Source organism: Halichoerus grypus, chromosome 5 (assembly GCF_964656455.1).
Source record: "Halichoerus grypus chromosome 5, mHalGry1.hap1.1, whole genome shotgun sequence".
NCBI lineage: Eukaryota > Metazoa > Chordata > Mammalia > Carnivora > Phocidae > Halichoerus > Halichoerus grypus.
Window position 1 is genome coordinate 149,789,871 of NC_135716.1, and position 26,102 is coordinate 149,815,972.

The following is a 26,102-nucleotide window of genomic DNA, read 5'->3' on the forward strand; positions in this document are numbered from 1 at the left end:
AGAGGCTAGGAAGGCACTCCCGGGGAATGTAAGCAGGGAGATACCATCCTTGTGCACCAGATTGGCCTTGCTTCAACTTGAGGAGACCTTTCAGAAAGTAGATTATACACTCATCTGGAGCCCCAGTTTTTGCAACTGTGGCCCAGGGAATACCTCCTGATATTCTGGTCTGCAGGTCAGCAGAGATTATGATTGTGGGCCCCCAGGGCTGTATATACAATTGATCTTTGAACAACATGGGTTTGGACCGTGGGGGTCCACCTATAACTGGATTTTTCTATATAAATGCAGTGCAATACTATAAATGTATTTTCTCTTTTGTATGATTTCTTTTTTTTAAGATTTTATTTATTTACTTGACACAGAGAGAACATGAGAGAGCACAAGCAGGGGGAGCAGCAGAGGGAGAGGGAGAAGCAGGCACCCTGCTTGACAGGGAGCCGGATGTGGGACTCCATCCCAGGGTCCCGGGATCATCTGAGCTGAAGGCAGATGCCCAACCAACTGAGCCACCCAGGGGCCCCTGTTTTGTATGATTTCTTAATAACATCTTCTTTTCTCTAGCTCACTTTATTGTGAGAATACAGTGTATAATACATATAACATACAAAATATGTGTTAACCATCTGTTTATGTTATCAGTAAGGCCTCTGGTCAAGGGTAGGCTATTAGTACTTAAGTTTTTGGATAATCAAAAGTTATACATGGATTTTCAACTGCATGGGGAGGTTGGTTCCCCTAACACTCATGTTGAAAGCTGATGTAGCTACATTCATATCAGACAAAAGAGACTTTAAAGCAAAGATTGTAAAAAAAGACAAAGAGGGGCACTGCATAATGATAAAGGGATCATTCTGGCAAGAAGATAAAGCATTTATAAACATATATGCATTCAACATAGGAGTACCAAAAAATATAAAGCAAATATTAACAGACCTGAAGGGAGAAATTGACAGCAGTACAACAATAGCAGGAGATTTTAACACCCCACTTACATCAGTAGATAGATTGTCCAGACAAAAAATCAATAAGGAAACATCAGCCTTGAACGACACAGTACACCAAATGGACTTACTAGATACATACAGAATACTCCATCTAAAATCAGCAGAATACACATTCTTCTCAAGTGGACATGAAACATTCTTTAGGATAGATCACATGTTAGTTCAAGAAGACTGAAATTATATTAAGCTTCTTTTTAAACATAGCAATATGAAACTAGAAATAATTACAAGAAGAAAACTGGAAAAACTACACTGAGATTAAATAACAGTTTACTGAACATCTACTGAGAGAAATCAAAAGTACCTAGAGACAAATGAAAACAGAAATACAACATAACAAAATCTGTGGGATGCAGCAAAAGTGGGTCTAGGAGGGAAATTCACAGCAATACAGGCCTACATCAAGAAACAAGAGAGATCTCAAACAATTTAAATTTACACCTAAGGGACGAGAAAAGCAAGAACAAACAACACCCAAAGTTAGTAGAAAGAAGGAAATAATAAAGATCAGAATGAAAATAAATGAAATAGAGACTAAAAAGACAATAGAAAAGATCAATGAAATTAAGAGCTGGTTCTTTGAAAAGGTAAACAAAATTGACAAACCATTAGCCAGACTCACCAAGAAAAAAAGGAGGGCTCAAATAAATAAAATCAGAAAATTAAAGAGGAGAAGTTACAACTGATACCACAGAAATATAAAGGATGATAAGAGGCTACTATGAACAGTCAAATACCAACAAATTGGACAACCTAGAAGAAATGAGTAAATTCCTAGAAACTTACAATCTCCTAAGACTTTTATTTGTTGAGAGGTTGTAGACTACTGATTAAATTTCATTACTAGCAATAAGTCTGTTCAGATGTTCTATTTCTTTCTGAAATACAGTGGAATACTACTCAGCCAGAATAAAGAATGACGTCTTGCCATTTGCAAGAACATGGATGGACTTTAGGGTATTATGCAAGTGAAGTAAGTGAGACAGAGAAGGACAAATAACACGTGGTTTAATTTGTATGTGGAATGTAAGAAACAAGATAGAACAAAACCCAGACTCATAAACACAGAGAACAGTTGGGTGATTGCCAGAGAGGAGGGGTTGGGAGGGATGATGTACAAAATGGGTGAAAAGGATAAAGAGCTACAAAATTCCAGTTATAAAATAAATAAGTCATGGGGGTGTAATGTATAGCATGGGGAATATAGTCAATAATATTGTATTAACTTTTTATAGTGACAAATGATAACTAGACTTACTGTGGTGATCATTTCACAATGTACACAAATGTCAAATCTCTATTGTATACCTGAAACTAACATAATATAGTATGTCAATTATACCTCGGTAAAAAAAAAAAGAATACAGAAAGTAGCAAAGTCATATTTATGCCATGACTATGTGCTTGATTTCTGTATGTAATTATTACCCTTACAGTACAAGCACAGCTACTTAGAAAGGACAGGAAACAGCATGGAAAATATGGAAATGGTTTTTGAGACATTATGATTTTCGTGTGTGTTTTCCTCTTTATTTTGACATCACTAATATTATTAATCATACTATATACAATGGAAAAAGTATTTTTAAGGACATGGGCTTTATAGTCAGAAGCTCAGCTTAAATCTTAGCTCTGTCATGTACTAGTGTGACTCGGCAATTTACTTAACCTTTTTGAGTGTCAGTTTCCTAATCTCTAAAATGAGGGTTAAAGACCAGCATTATGAGAGTGCTGGGAGGAAAAAAGAATAAACCTTTAACAATGCACCTGTTACATGGATGTTCAATTATGGTTTTTAACATTTTAAGTTTTTTCTAGAAAGGATTTATTAGTTTAGAAAGATATACACACACATATACGTACACACATAAAAAAGTTAAAATAAATTAAAAATAGGTTAGGAAAATTTAATAAGGGCAGTTTAATAAATGTTAATTCCCCTCACTTTCCCAATTCCTATCTCTTTAAAGTGCAATGGGATTTAAGAATATTCTGTCTCCATTGTTCAGAAAGCAGAGATGAGCGATGCTTGTTTTTCAAAAGCAAAAGAAAAGAAAAAATGAAAAAGAGACATCTCCCCCACCCCACTGTACTCCTAAACACAACACAACACAACACAACACACATGCACATGCACACACACACAGACTTGCACACCCTCTCATCAGACTTCAAGATGTGTCCGTGGAGTTCCAAGAAAATAACATTTTGTCTTTTTTTGTGGTGAACACATTTGCTTTCCCCACGTAACAAAAGGTATCATTTGCTTTTAATTATGGGTTGTTATTATGCATTGCTTTTATTTGGCAAAGATGTTTGTTTCAAGAAAATTAATTTAGACAGTTCCATTTTTCAAATAACAATACCTTCTGTCCCAGGCTTACAAAGAACAATTAGATCTGGATTCTTTCCCCACAATCAAGCTGGCAATTTCTTATGGAAAGTCGTGGTCAATCAGCATGGAATGGAGCTTCCACGAGAGTCAGTCAAATGCAGAAAATAGACTTTTATGGCCTGGCACTTTTACTTCCTGCAGTATATATGACTCTGACATCGTGCAGAAGCATTACTCTGGCTGGGCAGGAACACAGATTAATGTTGCCTCACTTTCAGTGCCAGAGTTTTATTCTGAATGTCATGGTATTTTTCACAGGAACTCCACAGTTTCATGCAATTCAACAAACATGACTGAAGGCCCGCTCCGTGCCAAGTACAGTGGTAGGAGCTGGAGATACCGATCTGAATCACGCAGCAGCCTTGCCCACAAGAGCTCACAGCTGGGTGACTCACAGATAATTGCAACCCACAGTGATAACGTCTGTGGCCAAGGGTAGTGCGAGGTGCTGAGGGGACTTGAAGAGGCACCTAACCCAGCCTGGGAGAGGAGAAGGTGATGATACAAGAGAAAAGCCATAAATAGAGAAAGAGGGGAGGAAAGGCTTTCCACGCAAGGATTCTTGGAATTAAAAATAAAAGTCTTACCAGACTATGTTCCATTTATCCAGAGGTTATATGTCCAGCACTAGGCTAACTGCTTTACTAGTAGATGGGTTGCTAAACCCATTTCAAAGTATTTTACTTACCTGCCCGTGGTCATTTAGCCAGTATGTGGTAGAGACAGATTCAGGCAAATTGTTGGCTCATACAGCAAGTAAGCGGCAAAGCTAGATCCAGAACACCTAGCTTCTGGCTTCCAGGTGTTTCTGATCAATTAGCTGATTCAGTCCCTACTATGCACGGTTCTGTGTGGAGCTATGGTGAACTCCTTGGCACTCTTGCTAAATCTGAAGGAGGGGCGCCTGGGTGGCTCGGTTGTTGGGCGTCTGCCTTCGGCTCAGGTCATGATCCCAGAGTCCTGGGATCGAGTCCCACATCGGGCTCCCTGCTCGGCGGGAGGCCTGCTTCTCCCTCTCCCACTCCCCCTGCTTGTGTTCCTGCTCTCCCTATCTCTCTCTCTGTCAAATAAATAAAATCTTAAAAAAAAAAAAAAATCTGAAGGAGAATGGGAACAAAAGGACTTTGTTGAACTTTCTTGAGTGCGGTAAGATCTTTTTAGAAGTCAGATCCTCCAGGGTGGCCCGGGTGGCTCAGTCGTTAAGTGTCTGCCTTCCGCTTGGGTCGTGATCCCAGGGTCCTGGGACCAAGCCCCCTGCATCGGGCTCCCTGCTCCGCAGGAAGCCTGCTTCTCCCTCTCGCCCTCCCCCTGCTTGTATTCCCTCTCTCGCTGTCTCTCTCTCTGTGTCAAATAAATAAATAAAATCTTAAAAAAAAAAAAAGGAAGTCAGATCCTCCAAACTCTTCTGTGTAAGTAGGGGAGAGTGACCTTGATACTCTCAAAAACCTGGAACTTTAATATTTTATTGAGTCCCGTGTTTTATTTAAAAAAAAAGATGTGGATTTTATATTACATCCCATAATGTAGTAATGTTTGTTGTAATTTAAAAATTCTGAATGAAATCATATTTTGGTTTAAAGACTCTTCTTATCCCCATTTTAGAGACATGGAAATGAGAGACAGGTTTTGTAATCTGTTTAAGAGCTATCCACTCATGAGTGGTGTATGAGTGTACGAGCTAAGATTTGTGTCCATCGTCTGTCCTTTGCTGTTATCCATGACGCAGACCTGTGGCTTCTTATTCTGGCCCCAGGACTCTCACAACCACCACATTTCACCTATGTCTGTGCTCCATAGGCCTTATTCAAGAAGTATCCATAGGAGTCCAAATACAGCTCTGCTGGTACGTCACTGCATGACCTGGCCAAATCCTATCATCCACCAGGCCTCAAAACACCCTTCTAAGGACAGTAAGGAAAGATTTCCTTCACACCTCGGGTCAGGAAAGGTAGATTCTGTAATTCAACTGTTTTATTTGGGGTTTTATTTGTTTGTTTTGCTTTTCCCTTAGGACACTGGGTATTTTGTAGCTGAGTTTTCCACTATGTCAAGGTTGTTCAAAAGCTGAGAGCCAAATTCATACCCCACCCCTAGCAAGTGAACGAGTATCTTAGGATATGAGTTGTGAGTTATGACCTCATACCTAGCACCAGCTAATTTCTCCTGTCTTTGTTTTTCTTTTTCCCCATGTCTTTAGTTACACGGTTTTTATTTTGTGGCATTCTTTCATTGTAAGCTTCTTCAAATTCTTTTTTGGAATGAGTTATATATTAAATGACCAAATATGAAAATAAACAGTTGATGTTTCCAGGAGATACCGATAGTCTTAAGTACTAAATGTCAAGCACAAACAGACTCATTAGCTCCCAGAGACAGAGGGTAGCCAGGGCCTCGTGCCCAGTCCAGACTCCTGTCCTATTTTTTTCTTAAAAGTTGGTCCCACTTTCCCAGTGAAGAGTAAAATAGCCTTTATACTTTAAGGGCCATTTCAGGTACCACCTCTTCAAGGAGGTCCTCTTGATAACTCCTCAGTTAAAACCATTTCAAGCAAGTAAACAACATGACATTGGAACTCAGAACAAATTCATAGCAAAATCCTCCCCTGCCTCCACTCCCCTACCCCGCTCCCTTGCTTTCCTTAATTTTTTTCTAGGCATCTGTGCTTTTCTAGGCACTGGGCTGTAGACATAGATCTCTTCTTTTCACTCCACTGAAGGAGACATGCAAGCAAACAAGACGGAACAATGTGGCAGGTGACCTCAGGCTGCTCCCTTGCCCTCCGTGGACTCGGTCTACTTTGCTTTGACATAAAGTAGTTGGGCTCGGTGATTTCCAAAGCTCCTTGCTCTGACACCCCAGAGGCTGTGAACGGGATAGCTTCACTCATGCTGCATCTCAGTGACCTTAAGGATGAAGAGTAAGCACAGTTTTAAAGTATAAATTGAGGGCCTCAAAGGCATATCTTTTAAACTCTGAAGTTTGATCCTGTAAAAGAAAGTTGTGAGTTGCTCAAAACCTATGAAGAAAGAGAATTTCTAATCACGTAACTTGCTCTGGTAATGATATAAAATGGTACATCTACAACAGACTTCTCGAGGCCCTATCAGAAGGCAGAACAGGGAGAATAGAGAGATATGAAAAATACGCAGCTCCTGACCTTGGAGGAGAAGACAGGGGGTAAGAGATGGAGAGAGGAGAGAAGGAGGTGGGGAGAAAAAACAAGCTAGTATGTAAACACCTAATTATAATGTGAGACACTATTAAATCAATACTGGGTGCTCTGAGGTCCATGGGTGCCCTGGGCAGTAGGTGGGGGCGGGGGGGGCATCTGTCAGCTATGTATACATCCTCTCCAGCCTTGAGCTGCGCCATCACTTTAGAGGCCATGTCTGTTCCTGTGGGTGCCCACATGACCTCCTAGAGCCTGGAGGGTGCAGAGGGTAGGGAAGAAACGATCTGTCCTGGCAGGGAACCTTCTGGGTCATGACTGGAACAGCCTTCCTCTTGCTGTTTCTTGGTGCACAGGTCTTTCCTCCAGCGCTCTGCTGGTGAAGTCCTTTAGCACAAGTCCCCCTCTAACTGTTTGGGGTTTCAGGATGAGACATGTGTCATTTCTCTCCAGCAGGAGTGAGGGTTTCAGCTGTTTATCCCACCCTCTTAAAAACCTGATCTACCCTTCCATATGCGATCTTTGAACACATATTTAAGACACAGTCCGCTCTGCCAGGAATGCTAAACCCCGCCCTTCCTGTCATGGAGTCTAGAGTGTAATCAGAATGACTAATCAAATATAAACACAGCTAAATGGGGGCGCCTGGCTGGCTCAGTCGGTGGAGCGTGCGACTCTGGATCTCAGGGTTGTGTGTTCGAGCCCCACACTGGGTGTAGAGATTACTTAAAAAATAAAAAATCTTTGCAAAAAACATACAGGTAAATGTAGAATTTCAAACTGTGAACACAACGAAGGGAAAGTACAGAAGTTCCCGCACACGGTCCGTGGTAGCTTCTACCACTAGCCCTGTGTGCAGAGGCTGTTCCAGTTGTACGGCATCACCCACCACAGCCCCTACTCCTCCTTCGCCTACAAACCCGGGAATCAGCCAAGGTATTTTCCTCATTTCTCACAACTAACTGCTCTCACGGCTAACCCGAGCACAGGCTTCAGAGGTCAACAGTATCAGTTTGAACCTAGACTCTTCCCCTTAGTAGCTGGGAGCTTGGGCAAGTACTCTAACGTCTTGGCCCTCATCTTCTTCATCTGTAAAAAGGGGTAACAGTGGCTGCCTCAGAAGGTGCCAAGCCCTGGCACATAGTGAGTGCTCAGCAAATGGCCGCCGCCGCCGCCGCTGCCGCCGCTGCTCTTAATCCTGCTTCCAAAATGGCTTTGCAGTTTCCTGTGCTCCTCTCCATTTCCGCTCGCCCTGCCTTGTGCAGGCTGCCAGAGGCTGAACTAAAATGCTCCTTTAAGCTGCCCTGGGGATGAAAGCTACTTGCATGCCTGACTTTTCCAATAGCAGGAAGCTCTGAGAGCAGAAACCACTCAGCGAAATACATGGAAGCAATCTCCCATGTGCAGCCCCAGCTTTTGTCTGCCACCCCACTCTACTTCCAGCTGAATTTAACCCCGAGTTGGGGGATTCGGTTTCCACCTTGAGTGAGGCTCACCCTCTCCCTGAGTAAAATGCTAATGCATTTTTTATTATCCTGATGGGAGTAGGTACCCGAAGGGAAGCTGAGCCTCAGCCACTGCTCGGGTTCCCCTAGAAGGTGATGGGGTTGGGGGTTGCCCAGGGGTGGTATCTGGACATCAGCCGGTGGGCCAGGTGAGGCTTGAGGATACTTTGAACCCTGGTCATAGTACCTTTCCTCCTAATTTTCTTTAGAGCACTTACTATAATTGAGATTAATTCATATTGTATCATTATTTGCTTAATATGTCTGTCTTTTCCATTTCGCTATTAGCTATCTCTGAACACAGAGACTGTCTCTCTCTTGCCCTATCCTCAGGAACATGCCTGGCACAGAGTAGATGCTCCATTGATGTTTATTGAATTAACTAACAAATAAATAAGTGATGGGTCGAAGAGTGAGTGCACAGTGCTATCTGGGAAAGCCATGTCACCCAGCCGTTGTTTAGTATGAGAAATGGAAAGAGGGCCATGTCGAGGGCAGGAGGTGGGGCTGGTGAGCCAGGGAAGGCGGTGGTGAGCAGTATGGTCAGGTAAATAGAAGGCAGGGATCGCACTTCAGTGGGGTGTGGGCATGAGCTCAGGGCCTTGAGATGGTGGTTTACAAACTTTCATAATCCCTGCTCCTTTTCCTCAGAGAGGATTGGCTCTCCCCACTCCTTCCCCTGCCAGGTGAGAGTCAGTCTTCTATATATGACACTGACCCACATGATCAGGCCCACTTTTATTATCTGGAGTTTGGTTCTGAACATAATAGGTAACTTTTTGTTTGTTTTCCAAATATAAGTTTATATTAAAATATAAAAACTGCTTTTTCAAATAGCGCATAAAACCCACGGAGATTTTTCAAACCCTTCTTGAATGCCATGCTAAGAAATCTACTCTTTATCAGAAATACAATGTGGATCATTAAATTATTCTAAGAAAGGCAAAATTTAATTTTAGAATGATCAAGCCTACAGCCAGTGAGAACGCTAGACTGGAATAAGAGAGATCAGAAGCAGTGAGTTTAGAGAGGGCCAATGGCATGTGAAATACTTTTCTGGGAGCAGGCTCTGCCTGGGGTAGGGCAGGGAGGGGGCAGGAGAGCCCTAGATGCTTTGAAAATGACTATGGCTATGGAGGAGAGCAACTGAACAGGGAAGTGAGGTTGCAGGAAAAGAGGGCCTGAGCCCTGAATCCAAATGTGTGCCTGTGGCCCTGTGACCCCCTGTTTCCAGAGGGTGTTGATCCTCAGGTCTTCCCCAGGATGGCCAGCTTCTGGAGTGATAGGAGAATGCACAGGGATACTGATGCTCTTGTTTAAATCATCTCCAGTCTATGCCATGAAAGACTGACTTTTCCCCAAATAGCTATTCTGCATGAAACACAGAAAGCAAAACAGAACACATAATCAGCGACTATTCTCTTCTACCACGCAGAACCCCACACATCAAACCAGCCCCTGAGCTCCCAGAACACCACGTCCCTTTCTCATTCTGAGAAGTAATTGCAATGCAGTTCGTGACCAAAATGAAAAGTCCATTTTTAACCATAGCCTCATAATTACCCATCCAGATGAAGAAAGCCAAAGTCTCTGTGGTCCAATCCCTAGGTCCCCAAGGCAGAAACAGAGGATTCTGAGAAAAATTATGGGACCAACGTGTGTGTCTACTGGGAGAGAGGGGAACAAAACTAAAGACCTCTTCTGATGCCCAATTCAGTAGGACCCTGTCTAGTTGTCATTCTGGTAGTGAGCAGCAGATCTTTATGGAACATCATCTATTGGTCAGACACTGGGCTAGCGCCTGAGGGAAGAGAAGTAATGATGCCACAGCCCCTGCCCGCGGGGGAACAGGGAGATCACACAGCCAGTGGAGAGGACAGAGGAGTAAATAGGCCAGGGAAATGCAGCGTGATGGTGCTCTGATGGGGAAGGTCAGGGGCATAGCAGTTCATGAATACCATACAGGCACAATTGGACACATTTCCATCTGTGGAGGCCTGGAATTCCTTCACCTGAGAAGGAACATTCTCCCCTAGATCTCCCCAAGATCCAGTCGGCCTTGGCAGGTCTAGACAGACTTTACAGAAGAGGAGGCATGCTCGTCAAGAGCTGGGTAACAAGTAGGAATTGACCGGGCAAAGCAGGTTGGGTGCAGGATCATTGTTCCAAGAAAAGGGGAGGGCACAACAAATTTGGGACACTAGAAGTGGTTCATCATGGCTGGAACTCAGAGCCCGAGAGAACAGGAGCTAGAAGGCAGGAACCGGATCATGGAGGTTGTCCAATAACAGCTCAAAGGTTACACTTTTTCCTGTAGGACCCCTGATGAGTTTTAAGATGTGCATTCTAGAAAGTTCACTCCAGGTGCGGCTGCATTGTGCACTAATGGAAGAGACAAGACTTGAAGTAGGGAAGCCAGTAAAGGGGCTGTTGTAAAAGAGTAGGTGCCATATGGTGAGAAGCCCAAAGTCTCAGCCTGAGGGAGGGCAGAGCTGGAGCCAACACTCCAAAATCCTGGCTTTCAGCCCATGTGCTCCCCACTCTGCCTGGTGTATTCCCACCCCCAGGCCCATGCCCAGAGAGATTCTTTCTCTTTTTCTCGGCTTCTCCTTCCTGGTAGGTGCCTGGAAGTCGGTCTACACTCTTTTTATGGATGAGGTACCTAATTGCCAGCTAGCTTAAGCAGCATGCCTAGGATAATGTGGCTCAGCAATGATAGAATCAGGATTCACACCTTTGTCTCATTTTGAGTTTGACTCTTTCTACAAAATGCTTTCTGTAACTGCAGTGAGAGGGGCTCCAGATGTGAAAAAAGAATATCTTCCTGGTTGGATAGTGCCTGGAAGTCTCCCCAGATTCAGAGGACTTTGTCTACATCACAAGGCTGCAGTTGCTGGGCTTTTCAAACTGCCTCCTTGTAACAAAATAACCACATGGTATTCTATTGATTATCTTGCTGATTAATGGCACCTTCCCTGAAAAAGGGACTAGAAACAAAACCACAGTTTTAAGAGCAAACATATCAGTTATGACAAGAAATACATGTGCTTTGCACTCTCATACTTCAGAACAAAGACTCGGCCTAGGACAAAAAGTATAATGTTGTATGAGATTAAAAAGCATGTCATTTATTAGATATAAATATGATCTCATTAAATTAAACACAAGCAAGAAAGATGACAAGAAAGTACACCAAAATGCTAACTGTGGTTCTCTTTCAGTGGTGGGATTTCATTAATTTTTACTTTCTCAGTTTTCTGGAAATTTGGAAAATTATAAAATATAAGCATGTGTGTTTTCATAATTACAAAATTTTTAAAGATGGGTTCTTGAACTTGAGACAACAGTAGTTTTCACTGAGAAAAACTGAACCCATAAAGGATCCGAAATTCCTGGGTAAGGTTTCTTTTTTTTTTTTTTTTAATTTTATTTTATTATGTTACGTTAGTCACCATACAATACATCATTAATTTTTGATGTGGTGATCCACGATCCATTGTTTTCCTATAACACCCAGCGCTCCATGCAGTACGTGCCCTCCTTAATACTCATCACCGGGCTAACCCATCCCCCCACCCCTTCCCCTCTGAAACCCGCAGTTGGTTTCCCGGATCCATAGTCTCTCATGGTTCATCTCTCCCTCCGATATACCCCCCTTCATTTTTCCCTTCCTTCTCCTAATGTCCTCCATGCTATTCCTTATGTTCCACAAATAAGTGAAACCATATAATTGACTTTCTCTGCTTGACTTATTTCACTTAGCATAATCTCCTCCAGTCCCATCCATGTTGATGTAAAAGTTGAGTATTCATCCTTTCTGATGGCTGAGTAATATTCCATTCTATATATGGACCACATCTTCTTTATCCATTCATCTGTTGAAGGGCATCTCGGCTCTTTCCACAGTTTGGCTATTGCGGACATTGCTGCTATGAACATTGGGGTGCATATGGCCCTTCTTTTCACTGTATCTGTGTCTTTGGGGTAAATACCCAGTAGTGCAATTGCTGGGTCATAGGGTAGTTCTAATTTTAATTTTTTGAGGAACCTCCACACTGTTTTCCAAAGTGGCTGTACCAACTTGCATTCCCACCAATAGTGTAAGAGGGTTCCCCTTTCTCCACAACTTCTCCAACATTTGTTGTTTCTTTCCCTGTCCATTTTTGCCATTCTAACTGGTGTAAGGTGGTATCTCAGTGTAGTTTTGATTTGAATTTCCCTGATGGCTAATGATGATGAACATTTTTTCATGTGTCTGTTAGCCATTTGTACGTCTTCTTCGGAGAAGTGTCTTTTCATGTCTTCTGCCCGTTTTTTGACTTGATTATTTGTTTTTTGGGTGTTGAGTTTGAGAAGTTCTTTATAGATCTTGGATACCAGCCCTTTATCTGTAGTGTCATTTGCAAATATCTTCTCTCATTCTGTGGGTTGCCTCTTTGTTTTGTTGACTGTTTCCTTTGCTGTGCAGAAGCTCTTTATCTTGATGAAGTCCCAAAAGTTCATTTTTGCTTTTGTTTCACTAGCTTTTGGAGATGTATCTTGAAAGAAGTTGCTGTGGCCGATGTCAGAGAGGTTACTGCCTGTGTTCTCCTCTAGGATTTTGATGGATTCCTGTCTCACATTGAGGTCTTTCATCCATTTTGAGTTTATCTTTGTGTATGGTGTTAGAGAATGGTCAAGTTTCATTCTTCTGCATGTGGCTGTCCAATTTTCCCAGCACCATTTATTGAAGAGACTGTCTTTTTTCCATTGCATATTTTTTCCTGCTTTGTCAAAGATTATTTGACCATAGAGTTGAGGGTCCATATCTGGGCTCTCTATTCTGTTCCATTGGTCTGGGTAAGGTTTCTAATTCACCTACCTTTCAGTATTTCCACCCTTGGGGCAGTTATCTGGGACCAGAGGTGGAGTGACATTGCATTAACAAGACAGCTTCCAGTGGATGAATGGGGGATCAGGATAACTCCTGGAGCAAGTATGCTGGCCAACAGTTCCCTGAGCATCCACTCTAGATACTCTGGCCATCCCCAGCTGGCACCAAATTCGGAGATTGTTCCTGTTGACCTTGGAACCCCCAACACTCATGGTCTTTATCCAGTCATGACTCAGCATTTACACATGGTAGTTAAGCACATAAGTGGGTTTCTTCTGAATGTCCGTAAGACAACACTTTTATCAAGGAAGGCTGGATTCAAGGCTCATACATACATACACAAAGAGTCTATACATCAACTCCTAATAGACCTGGGTCTGGCTTACCCACACTCTTCCAGGAGTTCATGGAATACCATACAGGCACAATTGGACACATTTCTGTCTGTGGAGGCCTGGAATTCCTTCACCTAGAAGGAACATTCTCCCCTAACACCCCTCAAATCACACACACACGCACACACATACACATGCACAGAGGCACACACTACTGCTACCACACATGTGAAGGCCTTGCCTTCCTGAGACAGTAGCTTATGGTCAGCTAGTGGGTCAGCTGGTCAGCTCTCAGCCAGCAGGCCCTGTCGACCTACCAAACCTGCTGCCCAGGTAGCCAACTTCATTTCCTCCAGCTAACATTGCATGTTCTACCATCCAAGCTGTTAGATCCTATATCCTCTCCATATGAAAGACCCTTATCTCTCTCAGTTGGTAACTAATTATACTTTGGTAGTTCTTTATGTCCAACATGCCCCCCTCCATATGTAACAGATTGTACATTACATACACAAATCATGCGCCCTAATTTTAAAAAAATGCCATACAGTTTTCATTGGCAATCCCAAATGATGATACTAGGCAGACTATTTAGTAATGAAAAATTTATCTTTCATTCCATTCCTTTTATTTTTGAAGGACTTTGAGAGAATTATTTGGATATTCCAGTTTCTTAGGTAAAACATGTTGCACAGTGATTCTTGAAGGTACCCTGCAAGAATTTTTCTTTTTCTTTTTTCATTCTGATTTACATGTAGAACAGGCAGATTTTGCAGTCCTATCTTAAGAGCTACAGGTTGAACAATAGCCTACACTTATCTGCTTAGGCCACTAGGTGGTGCACACATATGTCTGTGAACTGTAGGTTAAACGGGCTTGTCACCAGGTTGGATTTAATTCATCACCACAGGAGTGGTACAGACAGTAGGAGCTGCTGGAGTCCAGGAGAGACAGTGATCCTGTGGGTGGGAGCAAAAGAAGGAAGGTCTCCCACAGGAGGTGGATAGCCAGTATTGCTGGCTGTGGAGATGATAGGAACAAAATCATAAAGGCAAGAAAGCCTAAAGACGTGGCAGAGGGAAAGTCCTGTAGTGGGGGCATGGTTGCTTTCCATGCTGATGAATTCCTACCTAACAGGGCCATAGCAGAGGGAATGACAAAACAGTTGAATCATTTGAACCAGATGACCTCAAACATTCCTTCCAGACCTTTGTGCTGGCACTAGAGATAGAGGGATGAAATGACAGTCTTATCCTCGAGTAAGGACCTCATGAGGGAAACAGAAGAAACAGAAAGTTAAAAACAGAGCATGATACAAAAGGCTGGCTTTACAAGATACATTAGAAGAACAAAGTGGGAACTATTCTGTTCAAAGGACAGACGGAGGTTAGGTTTGGAAGTTGTCATGCGGAAAAGATGTCATGGACGTCTCGAGCAGTGAGGGGAGACCTCCAAGAAGACAGAAGATCATGAAAGATTAAGCAGAGAGAATAGCATGAGCAAAGGCATGGGGGGGGTGGGTAAAAGGATAATGTGGATTCCAGGAATGCTTCATTGAATTTAGCAAGTGCTTATGGAGGGCTACTGTATGCCATGGACTGAACAATACATCTTCTAGGCCCTGAAGATGCTCTCCAACTAGTGAGGAAGACACACATCCACTGAAAATTGTAATGTGAGAAGAGAGCTGAAAATTTGGCCCCTTCTACGTTCTGACTCTGTCTTTTGAGCCCCCAGTGTTCTGTCTACAGGGATTCTCAGGGAACACTTTACACCAGAAGAGGGAGCCCACAAGCATGGTACCTGGTTGCATTTGATTCCCTATCCCTGAAGGTATTTCACTCACCCTCATTTTACAGGTGTGAAGTTTGAGGCCAGAGACATACAGTTAAGTTATCCAAACTCCACAGAGAAGCCAAGACACAAACCCACATCTGTCTGCCTCCTGTCAGGTTTTCTTCTCTTTTTTCTCTGCGGGAGCCTGGACACAGAGTCACCATTTAGAGATAGCTCTTAATTAAGAAATAGACTCTTCTCAGATAAATAAACTTCTTTCACCAAGCACAGTCATCACAAAGTCAAGCTTATGGAAAAATAGAAGGACGCATTGTATTCTTCCCTCATGCACGAGAGAAGTGCCGAGCCACACAGGTTGGCCTTGGCAAAGGCAGCTTGAGCCAATTGTGCTACTGGCCTGGTTCTGTGTTTGGGAGGGAAGGCGGTCTGGCTCCAGCATTCCTTCTAGCCCATGTGTGGGTGTGTGTTTCTTTTCAGAGGGAGGATGTGTGTTCACAATGTAGGTCAGTGACATCTTGGAGTTGCATTGTTTGCTTGAAAATGTCAACTGGAATGAGTTATGAGCTGGCAGGAAAACAGTGATGTTGATTGAGAAGTCCATGAGGGGATAGCTTTGAGGTTCATGAGAAGTCATTGAAGTAAGAGGTAGAGAGATTTTAAAGAGTTTTTGACTGAGACAGATCAAAGTTAAATAGAGGAGGAAGGAGACCATGAGGGCAAGGAGATTTGAGCCAAGGTCTTATGAGGAAAGGACATAGGAACTGGGCATGTTTAGCCTGGAGAGAAGACACAGATCTGCAGAGGTCCAAACTCTTGTCATGGGCTGAGGCAACTAGAAACAGTGACGATGTCATAGGAAGCTGCTTTTAACCCTGCTCAAAGGAGAGCTAACAAACTGATAAGAATTAGTGAGTTCCCCATCAAGAAAAGGGATGAAACAAGCAGTTCATACAACTGGTGGGGCCATTGCAGAGGGGATTCCTGTCCTGATAGCAGGTCAAACTCAATGACCTTTGAGCTCCAAGTATTCATGATTCTTTTTTTTCTTTAAGATTTATTTATTTGAGAGAGAGTGAGAGAGAGCACATACGAGTGGGGGGAGGGGCAGAGGGAGAGGGAGAGAGAGAATCTCAAGCAGACTCCCTCTGAACATGGAACCCAGCACATGGCTGCATCCCAGGACCCTGAGATCATGACCTGAGCTGAAATCAAGAGTTGGCCCCTTAACCGACTGAGCCACCCAGGTGCCCCCCCCACCAAGTATCCATAATTCTGTGAAAAAAGGAAAAAATAGCTCATATAAACCAAGGGTCACATGGACTATAGTAATAACAACAGCATCAATACTGTATCTTTTTGAGCACCTATTAAGCGTCAGGCACCATCGTAATGGTTTATGTGTATCGTCGTATTTTGGGCTTTCAAGCCAGCATTAGAACTGACTGAATTCTAATCCTGGCCCTGCCATTTAATGAAGATGTTGTCTTGGGCAGATAATTTTCCTCTCTGAACCTCATGTAATACTGACCCTGCAGGATTGCCAAGAATATGAAAAGAAATGAAACATCAAAGCACCTGGTACTGTGCCTGGCCTATAATTGTTGCTCAAAAAATGTTGCTGCCTTCCCATTTCTGCCTAAGCAGAATTTCAGGAAGCTGTTCTCCATTCTTAGAGAGAGGCAAGATAGAGCGGGAAATACAGATAAGGTGAAATGTGGCAGAGGATCCATTAGAAGAAATACCGGATAATCAGAAGCTCCTGCAATATGTAGCCTAGAGCAACGGTTCTCAAAGTGGAGTTTGTTTGAAGCCCTTTTGAGAAAAAAAAAAAAAACAGATTTCCAGGACTATTTATGGAAAATCAAGTGTAGAAAAGAGAAAGAAGTCATCTGGGGCTTAAGGAATCCTGACTTAAGTCTCTAGGAGAGTTGCTCACTGCCCCACCCCCAGCCTCCAATACCAGCTTCTCCATCCTCAGGTTTCCATGACATCCAATTCAGGACAGAGCCTCCCTGTAGATACGCTGTGATGTGTGGCAAGCCTACTGAGCTATTGATCTCCTCAGCCCTTGGGTTAGCCAGGGCCAGTTGCCTCCAAACACAAGGAGCCTCATCCATATGACCCAGTGTGCCAGACAGATATTTGCTATGATCGTTGTGTACCATACAAAGAGATGAAGATTCAGTTAGAGAAGGAATGGTTTGATCATCAGTAACTAAAATTGTCATAGCGTTGCTGAGCAAATTAAAACAATAAACCAGCCCAGGAATATCTTGGTTAGAAAGGAATATAAGGAGGGTGACAGTGATATAAGGACCCAAGGCAGAGAGGATTGCCAGGATATGAGACACTTAACCAGTGTGGCCAGTGTGAACAAAGACTATCTGGTGCAGAAGAATGAGCCTATGGCCTTTCTCTAAGTATAGAATAGATTTGACTGGAAGACCTCTAAGGCCTCTCACTTCTGACCATGGAAGCATGAACAAAAAGGCCATCCACTCCCTTTGTCTCTAGGGTGCGATGCCTCTGTGCAGAATTGTGAGTGAGCACCCTTTTCTCCACCTTATACCCTGCTCTGTGTGTCTGAACATCCCTTCTGCGTGTCCACCCTGAGCTGCTAAGCACAGTTTGGCTCTGGCTCAATTCCATGATCTCACAATGTGTTTTCTTTTGCAGCAACAGCGGCAGCTTGACCTCCTGACAATAACCAGCCCCGGTGAGTAGGTGCGGCCATTCTGCTTTGGCTTTTCCCTTATTTCCCAGAGCAATGCCTGGTGGCCTAAGCAAATGCAATTCCTGCCCTCCTCCTTTGATTCCCTGGATGAACAGCAGAATTCTTGGCGCCATGAATAACCCTTCTCCCTCCATCCTCTGCCCCTTGGGCAGTTTTTTTTCCTCCCTCCCAGGTCTGTGCTGCTTCCTCTTGACTCTGCAGATGGCAGGGTTGATACTCTGATGTTGCTACATATTCCAGGGCCAGGTTCTCCCCAGATCATTCGATAGACCTAAGTGTCAAGGAATTGTCCTGGTCTTATGAGAAATAAATTTTGAAATCATGGGGAACAGGGAAACTGCCTGGAAAGGGGCATGGAATGGAGGAAGGATGGCTCATGAGGGACTAGTCTGAGAAAGTGACCAGGTTTGGTCTTCTGTGCTCGGGGTCAAAATAACTCTTGTCTCTTGCTTTAGGGGAAAGTCAAGTTCCCCAACAAAGCTGTGGCCCTGGGATTAAAAGGTCCTTTCTTCCCCCGATGCCTGGCATCTAGCCTAGAGAGTGGTTGAGTAGTTTAATCCTGCCAGAGAGGTATTTTATTTTGGTTTGGGAACTTGAGGCAAAACTGGCCAACAAGAGATGTTATTCTCTTTTGGGATCCAAGAGGATGATGATGCTAGCAGGGTTAGTGAACATTCAAGAATGGGGGTGGTGGGTCATCTTCATCTGTTCAAAATATTTAACAGCCCTGGTGACCCTCTGCTGTGTTAGGCATTAACACTTTGGTTACTGGACTGTGGGGAGATGGGATCCTGGGGGAGGGGTACATGTGGCAGACTGGTCACATGGCAGGTTGGGGGCTCTAGGAGTGGCTAATTACTGATAAATATGGAGGCCATTTCAATGTGTTGGTGTCCAGTATGGCCATACCATGTTATCTCTGCCTTTTACCAAGCTTGCCGTGCTGTATCTTGGTGCCACTTACAAAGAGGTTGAGAAATTGCCTTCTGCAGGCACTCTCTCAGCACAAACACTAGTTTATCTGGTCTCAGTCACTGAGGTATAAGGCAGTGACTACAAATGTAAGTTGGATCTACCCAGTTCAGGTGACCTTACTGTATTTCCACCTGATAGAGCTTTTTGAGCTTGGGACTTTAGAAGAACAGAGATGAAGTGGTTTGAAAAATGTTTCATCTGTTCTATAGATGAGCTATGTTTAATATATATATATATATATATATGATTAGCATATGTAGAAATTACAAATCATGGGCTAACATAACTGGAGTGGCGCACTCATTTGACCTACCAATCCCTCCCCACTAAGGTGTTGGTGAAGGATTATCTTTGTCCTGTCCTATTTGGTTTCTATCCTTTGTAATTGTGTACTATTCTACTCTACCTATGCTAACCCAGATTGCCTGCTTCCACATTCCAGTCTCATCTGGTCACACCCTGATATGATGCTGATGTATGAATTGGAGGGGGTTCTTGATATGTCTTCAAACCCTGTTTACTGCACTTCTTTTGTACTAGCTCTTTCTGTTCCTAATTGCTGCTGCATAAATTCAAGCAGAGTAATTGTGACTCTAAGTGTACTCCTTTTGAAGAGCTGTAGAACTGCAAAATGCTAAGCACTGCCAGATTTTGGAATGGTTTATAATTTTGCCCACTTTTAGATGTGAAAAAAATACCTCTTGGGTCAAAGCTTCCCAAACGGTGTGTTGTGGCGCACTGGTGTACTGCAGGCAGGCTGCCTTTGTGTGATATTATGAGAGATGCACTTGTGAGATATTGATCCACTTACCTCTCAGGGACACAGGTAGGACCTGGACAGCTGGAGCCCCCAAGGTGGTAGCCTCATTCCGGTGTGCCAGACAAATATCCATTTGTGCCATGCATTACCATGTGCCGTGTATTACCATTTGTACCATCTACACCAGAGAGTCCCCCTATTTAAAAAATTTATAAATCTAGTTGAGACTTTTCATACTCTTACCTGATTGCAACTTTCTCCCTTCACCCTATAAATAACCACTATAATAAATTCAATGTTTTTTTCCATATCTATATATACAAAAATATAATAGGTATAACTGGTATTCTTTTACAAGTTACTCTAAATGATGTCACACTGTAAATGGCATTCCATGACTTTCCCCCTAATCATTACTATATTGTAGAGATTGATTCAGGTAGATTCATGTACCTCTGGTTTATTCATTTTAACTGATATATAGTATTTCACATATGATTATATCACAATTTATTTATCCACCTTATTGATCATAATTTAGGCCTATTTCCAGGTTTTTTTTTACAATTTTTTACAATTGCAAGCGGTACTACAAAGAGCATTTCTGTGCCTGTCTCCTTGTGTATAAGGGCATATAATTAGGAGAGGAATTATTGATTATGTGCATCTTCAAATTTACTATGTAATGGCCAATTATTTTCTAAGGTAGTTGAACAAATGTATACTTCCAGCAGCAAAGTATAAGGGTTTCCACTTCCTTGAATCCTCAATACTTGGAATTGTCAGGCTTACACAATTTGTCATCATGATAAATGTGAAATGATATCCCATTGTTCTTATAATATTTGTTTCCCTGATTACTGATGGAGTTGAGTATATTTTCATATGTTTATTGACCACTTCGGTTTCTTCTTTGGTGAATTGACTTTTCATATCCTTCTTCCATTTTCCATTGGGTTGTCCTTTCTTTTTATTGATTTATAGTTCTTTATTATCCTGAATATCAATACTTTGTCCCTTATATGCATTGCAAATACCTTCTTCCAGACTGTGGCTTGTGTGGGTGTTTTTCTTTTTTAATTAATAATGTACTTTTACGTGGAAGATTTTTAAAACTTTAATGGGGTTAAATTAATCGATCTCTTGCTTTTTGAGCTTTGCTTTTGTAACTTATTTAAGAGAGCTTTCCCTACCTGGATATCATATTCTTCTGTACTTACTTCTAAGTTTTGTGTCATACTTGGGGTCTTTATCTCATTTAGTACTGATCTTTGTGCATAATATGACTTAGAGATTTAATTTTTTGTTTACATATGGATAACCCATTGTCTCAGCACCATACAACAACTAGTACATCCTTTCTCCCACTTATTGGCAATTACATGTCTGTCATATAGCAATTTTCCTATATACAGAATCTGTTTCTGAGCTCTCTGTATTATTCCGTTGGTCTACCATACTTGCTCGGCATTCACTCCATACTGTCTTATTTATAATAAATCTTAATTTTAATATTATCTTTATAATTACTAGGGAGATATCCTTCTCCCTTTCCCTTTTGTGGTAATCTCTTGGAAACACTGTCACCTGTTGTTGTTTTTTTAATAAAATCTAATAATTCATGTATTGTAACAGGTGAATCTAATCTATATTTATTATAATTACTGGTATATTTGGATAAATACCTACCACCATATTTGTGCTCTATCATTCATCTTCTTTTTTTTTTTCTCTTGTCCTGCCTTTTTTGGCATTATGTTTTATGTATTACCTGCCTTCCTCTGGCTCCATCTACAGATTTGGATGCTATTGATTTTATTTCTAACCTAAACTGGTTACCCTTTGGATATACATTTGATGATATATTTTCTTACAAAATCTACAGCATTTGACAAAATTAGCCTTCTTAATAAGTGGAATAAAAGATGGACTAGTTGAGGCACCTGGCTGGCTCAGTCAGTAGAGCATGTGACTCTTGATGTCGGGGTCATGAGTTCGAGCCCCACATTGGGAGTAGAGATTACTCAAATAAATAAATAAACTGTAAAAAAAAAAAAAGATAGACTAGTTGTGGTATGGTGCTGAGACAATGGGTTATTCATATGTAAACATGTTTTAACCACCTTTTGAACACTGCCCTGTCACCACCTAGTTATTATTATTTAGACTTTTAAGTTAAACTGTTGCAAAAAAAGAAAAACAATGAATTAGTAATAGCACTGAGCTAATTTACATTTCCTACACATTTCCTATATGACATTTTGTGTTCTCCTGCTTCTTATATCCCAAGATTTCCTGTGTTACCTTACTTTTTTTTAAGATTTTATTTATTTATTCATGAGAGACAGAGAGAGAGAGAGAGACAGAGGCAGAGGGAGAAGCAGTCTCCCCGCGGAGCAGGGAGCCCCATGCGGGACTCCATTCCAGGACCCTGGGATCATGACCTGAGCCGAAGGCAGATGCTTAACCGACTGAGCCACCCAGGCGTCCTTCCTGTGTTACCTTATTAAAGTGAATCCTTTAATAGCTATTTTAGTGAGAGTCCTTGGGCAATCCTCTTAATCTATACATGTCCTTATTTTGACTTTCTCTGGAATAATAGTTTGGCTAGGTATAAATTTTAGTTTGAGGAAGATGTTCCTTTGTACTTTGAAGATTTTTAAAAATTGTTTTCTGACATACATAGTTGCTGATGAGAAGTCTTCCATTATTTGTTTTTGATAACTTACCTTTTTTTTGATAGGTTTCAAGATTGTTTTTTAATCTTAACATTCGGTATTTTTCACTTTGATGTATGTAGGTGTGAATTTATTTCTATTTACCCTGCCTGGTACTCTGAGTATACTTCTACCTGAGAATCTATGTCTTTCTTTAATTCTGAGAAATTATTGGCAAATTTTCTCTTCAAATATTGCTTTTCCCTTATTCCTCGGGCTTTCTTCTTCAAGAATTTCTATTAGGTGACTGTTGGATTCTCTCAAGTGGCCCTCCATGGCTATTAACTGATTTTTCATAACTTTTTATAATTTTGCCTTACTGCACTGATTCTGAGGTCCCTACAAGTAACTTGCATTTATAAATTCACTTTTCGACCATGTCTAGTCTAAACTTTTTTCCCTGTCTTTTTCAATATTTCAATGACTACATATTTTTAATTTCCAAGATTTCTAATTTTGTTCATATCCACCTGTTCTTATTTTATTTCTGCCTATTCTGTTTCATAATTTCTTATTCTGTTTTAATGCCTTCATTTGTTTCTCTGAACATCCTCAATATGCTTATTTTAAAACCTCTGACTGTTCTATAAAATAAGTTTCATCTGGAGAGAATTCAAGTTATAATTGTTAATTTTGTTTAGTATCATTTTTAGCATTTAATTTCTTCATGCATTTTGAAATTTTAATTTGTAAGATCACTGAGGAGGAGGTTTTCTGGTTTTCTCTTTTCTCATCTCCGACCCTCCCCCCCACCCCCCCCAAATCCCTGCTGCGCTCACATCTCCCTGTGTGGTGGTTTTTGTTGTTAAATCTACCCACATCTTCAGTATTGGACCTGGTAAAAAATGGAGATATATTGGATCCAGTGACAAAATGTCAGCAGGATAGTTTGGCATTGCTTCTGTTTTCTCTGTCTATATTCCTCACCTCTCAAGGCCTACAATGCACAGGGGCCATCTGCCAGCAAGTTGTGCAGCAGCCGCTTTTTCTTCCCTAGGCTCCTTTCAAGCCTTGAGAGCCCCACGCTAGGACTCTAAGCAGAAGATCTTGTTTCTGATCCTCCTGTTCCAGAGTACTTTTAGTCTCTGTTATCTCATAGGAGGCAAACCTCAGCTGCTACTTCCTGCTTCTATGTTCAGACCTCAGCAAGCAAGTAGCCTTAGGAAAACTTACCTTTCACATTTCTGTACATTTCAGCTCTGTGGAGATATCCCTCTCACAACAGAGCCCAAATATATGTTTTCATTTCTTTGCTCATATGTTATCCAATATTACTATTTGATGAAAATGAACAGGCTTATTGAAGCATGAACTTATTTAGCCATTTGACCCAAAACCCAACTATAGTTTCTTCTTTACTTTTTAGAAAGTTTATTCTATAACCTCTTCAGTAAAAGGGAGACAGCATGAAGAAACATTTTTCACCTATACAAGTAAAACCCCTAATACCAGACTGAGAAGAGAGATTGTTATTTTTGCACATGTATATACAAATATATATGTAATTTAAAAAATAAAATTTAGATGATACTATGTAAACTGTTTCATTTGAATGTAGTATTAACATTTCTCAATGTTATTATTCTTTAAGAAGAAATTTCATATAGTTGAAAAGCATTCTATTATAACTCTACTGTTGTATATTAAATTGTACCCAATTATTTAATTACAAATAACACCACAGTGAACATTCTTGTATAAAGATCTTTGTATGCATCTCTAATTATTTCTTTAGGAAAAATACCTAGAATGAGAATTACTGAGGAAAGGTGTACATAGTTCAATAGTCATGACAAGCTGCATTACACTGAAGTAACAATGACATCAAAATTGCAGCAGCTTAAAAAACAAAGGCTTATTTCTCACTTTTGGTATATGTCCCTCATGGATTGGCATCAGCTCTGCTTCACATCATCTTTACTCTAGCACCCAGACCAAGCATTCTCTGTTTGGAACATAGCTGGGTGTTTTAATTTGGGTTCCCTAAGAAGAAGACCTTGAGACAAAGATTTCAGTGCAAGATATTTATTTGGGAGATAATCCCAGAGACCTTGGAAGGAAAGCAAGGAAACAATACAGGAAAAGAAGAAAGCCAAGAAAGGTTCATTATCAAGCAAGCTACCACTAAAGGCAACTGGAACATAATCAAACTGGGGAACCCTGGAAGTCAGTGTGGAAAATAAGCCTCAGAGATATTCCTCCAAAGGACAAAGGAGTGAGAGTGAGAATGGGTGTGTTAATTCCCTGACACTTCCAATCTGCTCCGAGTATGGACATAGCAGATTCCAACGGCCAAAGAAAGCTCTCAGGATAGAGTTGCAGGTGTTGGCAATTGGACATTATTCAACATGTTCACAAAGAAGTGCCAGGAGAATATGTGAGATTGCAGCACCTGCCATATGGGTCACCATGGCAGAGGGAAAGGGAGAGATGGTGAACCATGTACTTTCTCTTAAAAAAATTTGGAAGGGGTCACTTCTGCCCGCATTTCCTTGGTCAAAGCAAGTCACATGACCACTCCTAAATTCAAAAGGGTTCCACAGGGATGGGGGGACTACAGTGAGGAGAACTAGAAAAATTGGCAATGATTCCTTAATCATACTTCAAGAAAGATTTTCATATTCCCATCAAAACGCTAAAAGTGCACGCCATACCTTTTTTAAAAAACATAATGTTTTTATTGAGATTTAATTCACATGCCATCAAATCCATTTTTAAATGCATCATTTAGTAGTTTTCAGTATATTCACAGAGTTGTATAACCATCATCAATAATTCAAGAACATTATCACCACCCCAAAAAGAAACTCTGTTAATAGTCCCTCCCTATTTCTGCCTTCCCCCATGCTCTGGAAACCACTAATCTACTGTCTTTCTGAATTTGCCTATTCTGGACATTTCATATAAATGGAATTGTACAATATGTGACCTTTCTTGACTGGATTTTTCCACTTAGCATAATAATTTCAGGTTCATCCATATTGTAGCATGTGTCAGTACTTCATTCTTTTTTATTGCTGAATAGTATTTCATTATATGGATATACCACAATTTGTTTATCTATTCATCTATTGATGGATATTTCATTTGTTTCCATTTTTTGTCTATTATGAATAATACTGCTATGAGCATTTGTGTATAAGTCTTTATGTAGACATATGTTTTTAGTTCTCTTGGATATAAACCTTAGGAATAGAATTGTTGGGTCATATGGTAAGTGTTAGGATATACATTTTGAGGAACTGCCAAACTGTTTTCAAAAATAGCTGTACCATTTTCCATTCTTATCAGCAATGTAGGACACATCCAATTTCTCCACATCCTCTCTGACACTTATTATCTGTCTCTTGATTATAGTCATCCTAGTGGGGGTGAAGTGGTATCTCATTGTAGTTTTGATTTCCATGTCCCTAATGGCTAATGATGTTGAGTATATTTTCATGTGCTTTTTGGCCATTTATATATCTCCTTTGGAGAAATGTTTAGTCAAATTATTTTTCCTCACTCATTTTAATTACGTTATATTTGTCTTTTTATTATTGAATTGTAAGAGTTTTAAAATTTGTATTCTGAATACAAGGTCTTTTATCAGATATATGATTTGCAAATATTTTTTACTATTCCATGGGTTGTCTTTTCACCTACCAGATGTTCTTTTGAGCAAAAAAAGTTTTTAATTGTGATGAAGTTCAATTTACCTATTTTTTTCCTTTTTGTTACTTATACTTTTGGTATGTCTTGGAAAACATTACCTAACCCAAGGTCACAAAGATGTACTCTTGTGAGTTAATTTTTTTATATGATGTGAGGTAGGATTCCAGCTTACCTCTTATGA

General features: G+C 41.1%; 1 protein-coding gene across 6 annotated transcripts in view; it reads left to right on the forward strand.

Annotated features, from left to right (window-relative positions):
• Positions 1-26,102, forward strand: part of LOC118544703 (BEN domain-containing protein 5) — a 1,415,283-nt gene that overhangs the window by 1,075,737 nt on the left and 313,444 nt on the right. For all 6 annotated transcript variants that reach the window (XM_078073180.1, XM_078073175.1, XM_078073174.1 and 3 more), the window contains one exon: positions 17,758-17,797. In XM_078073180.1, coding sequence (XP_077929306.1) covers positions 17,758-17,797 — 40 coding nt within the window. The remainder of the gene's footprint in view (positions 1-17,757; positions 17,798-26,102) is intronic.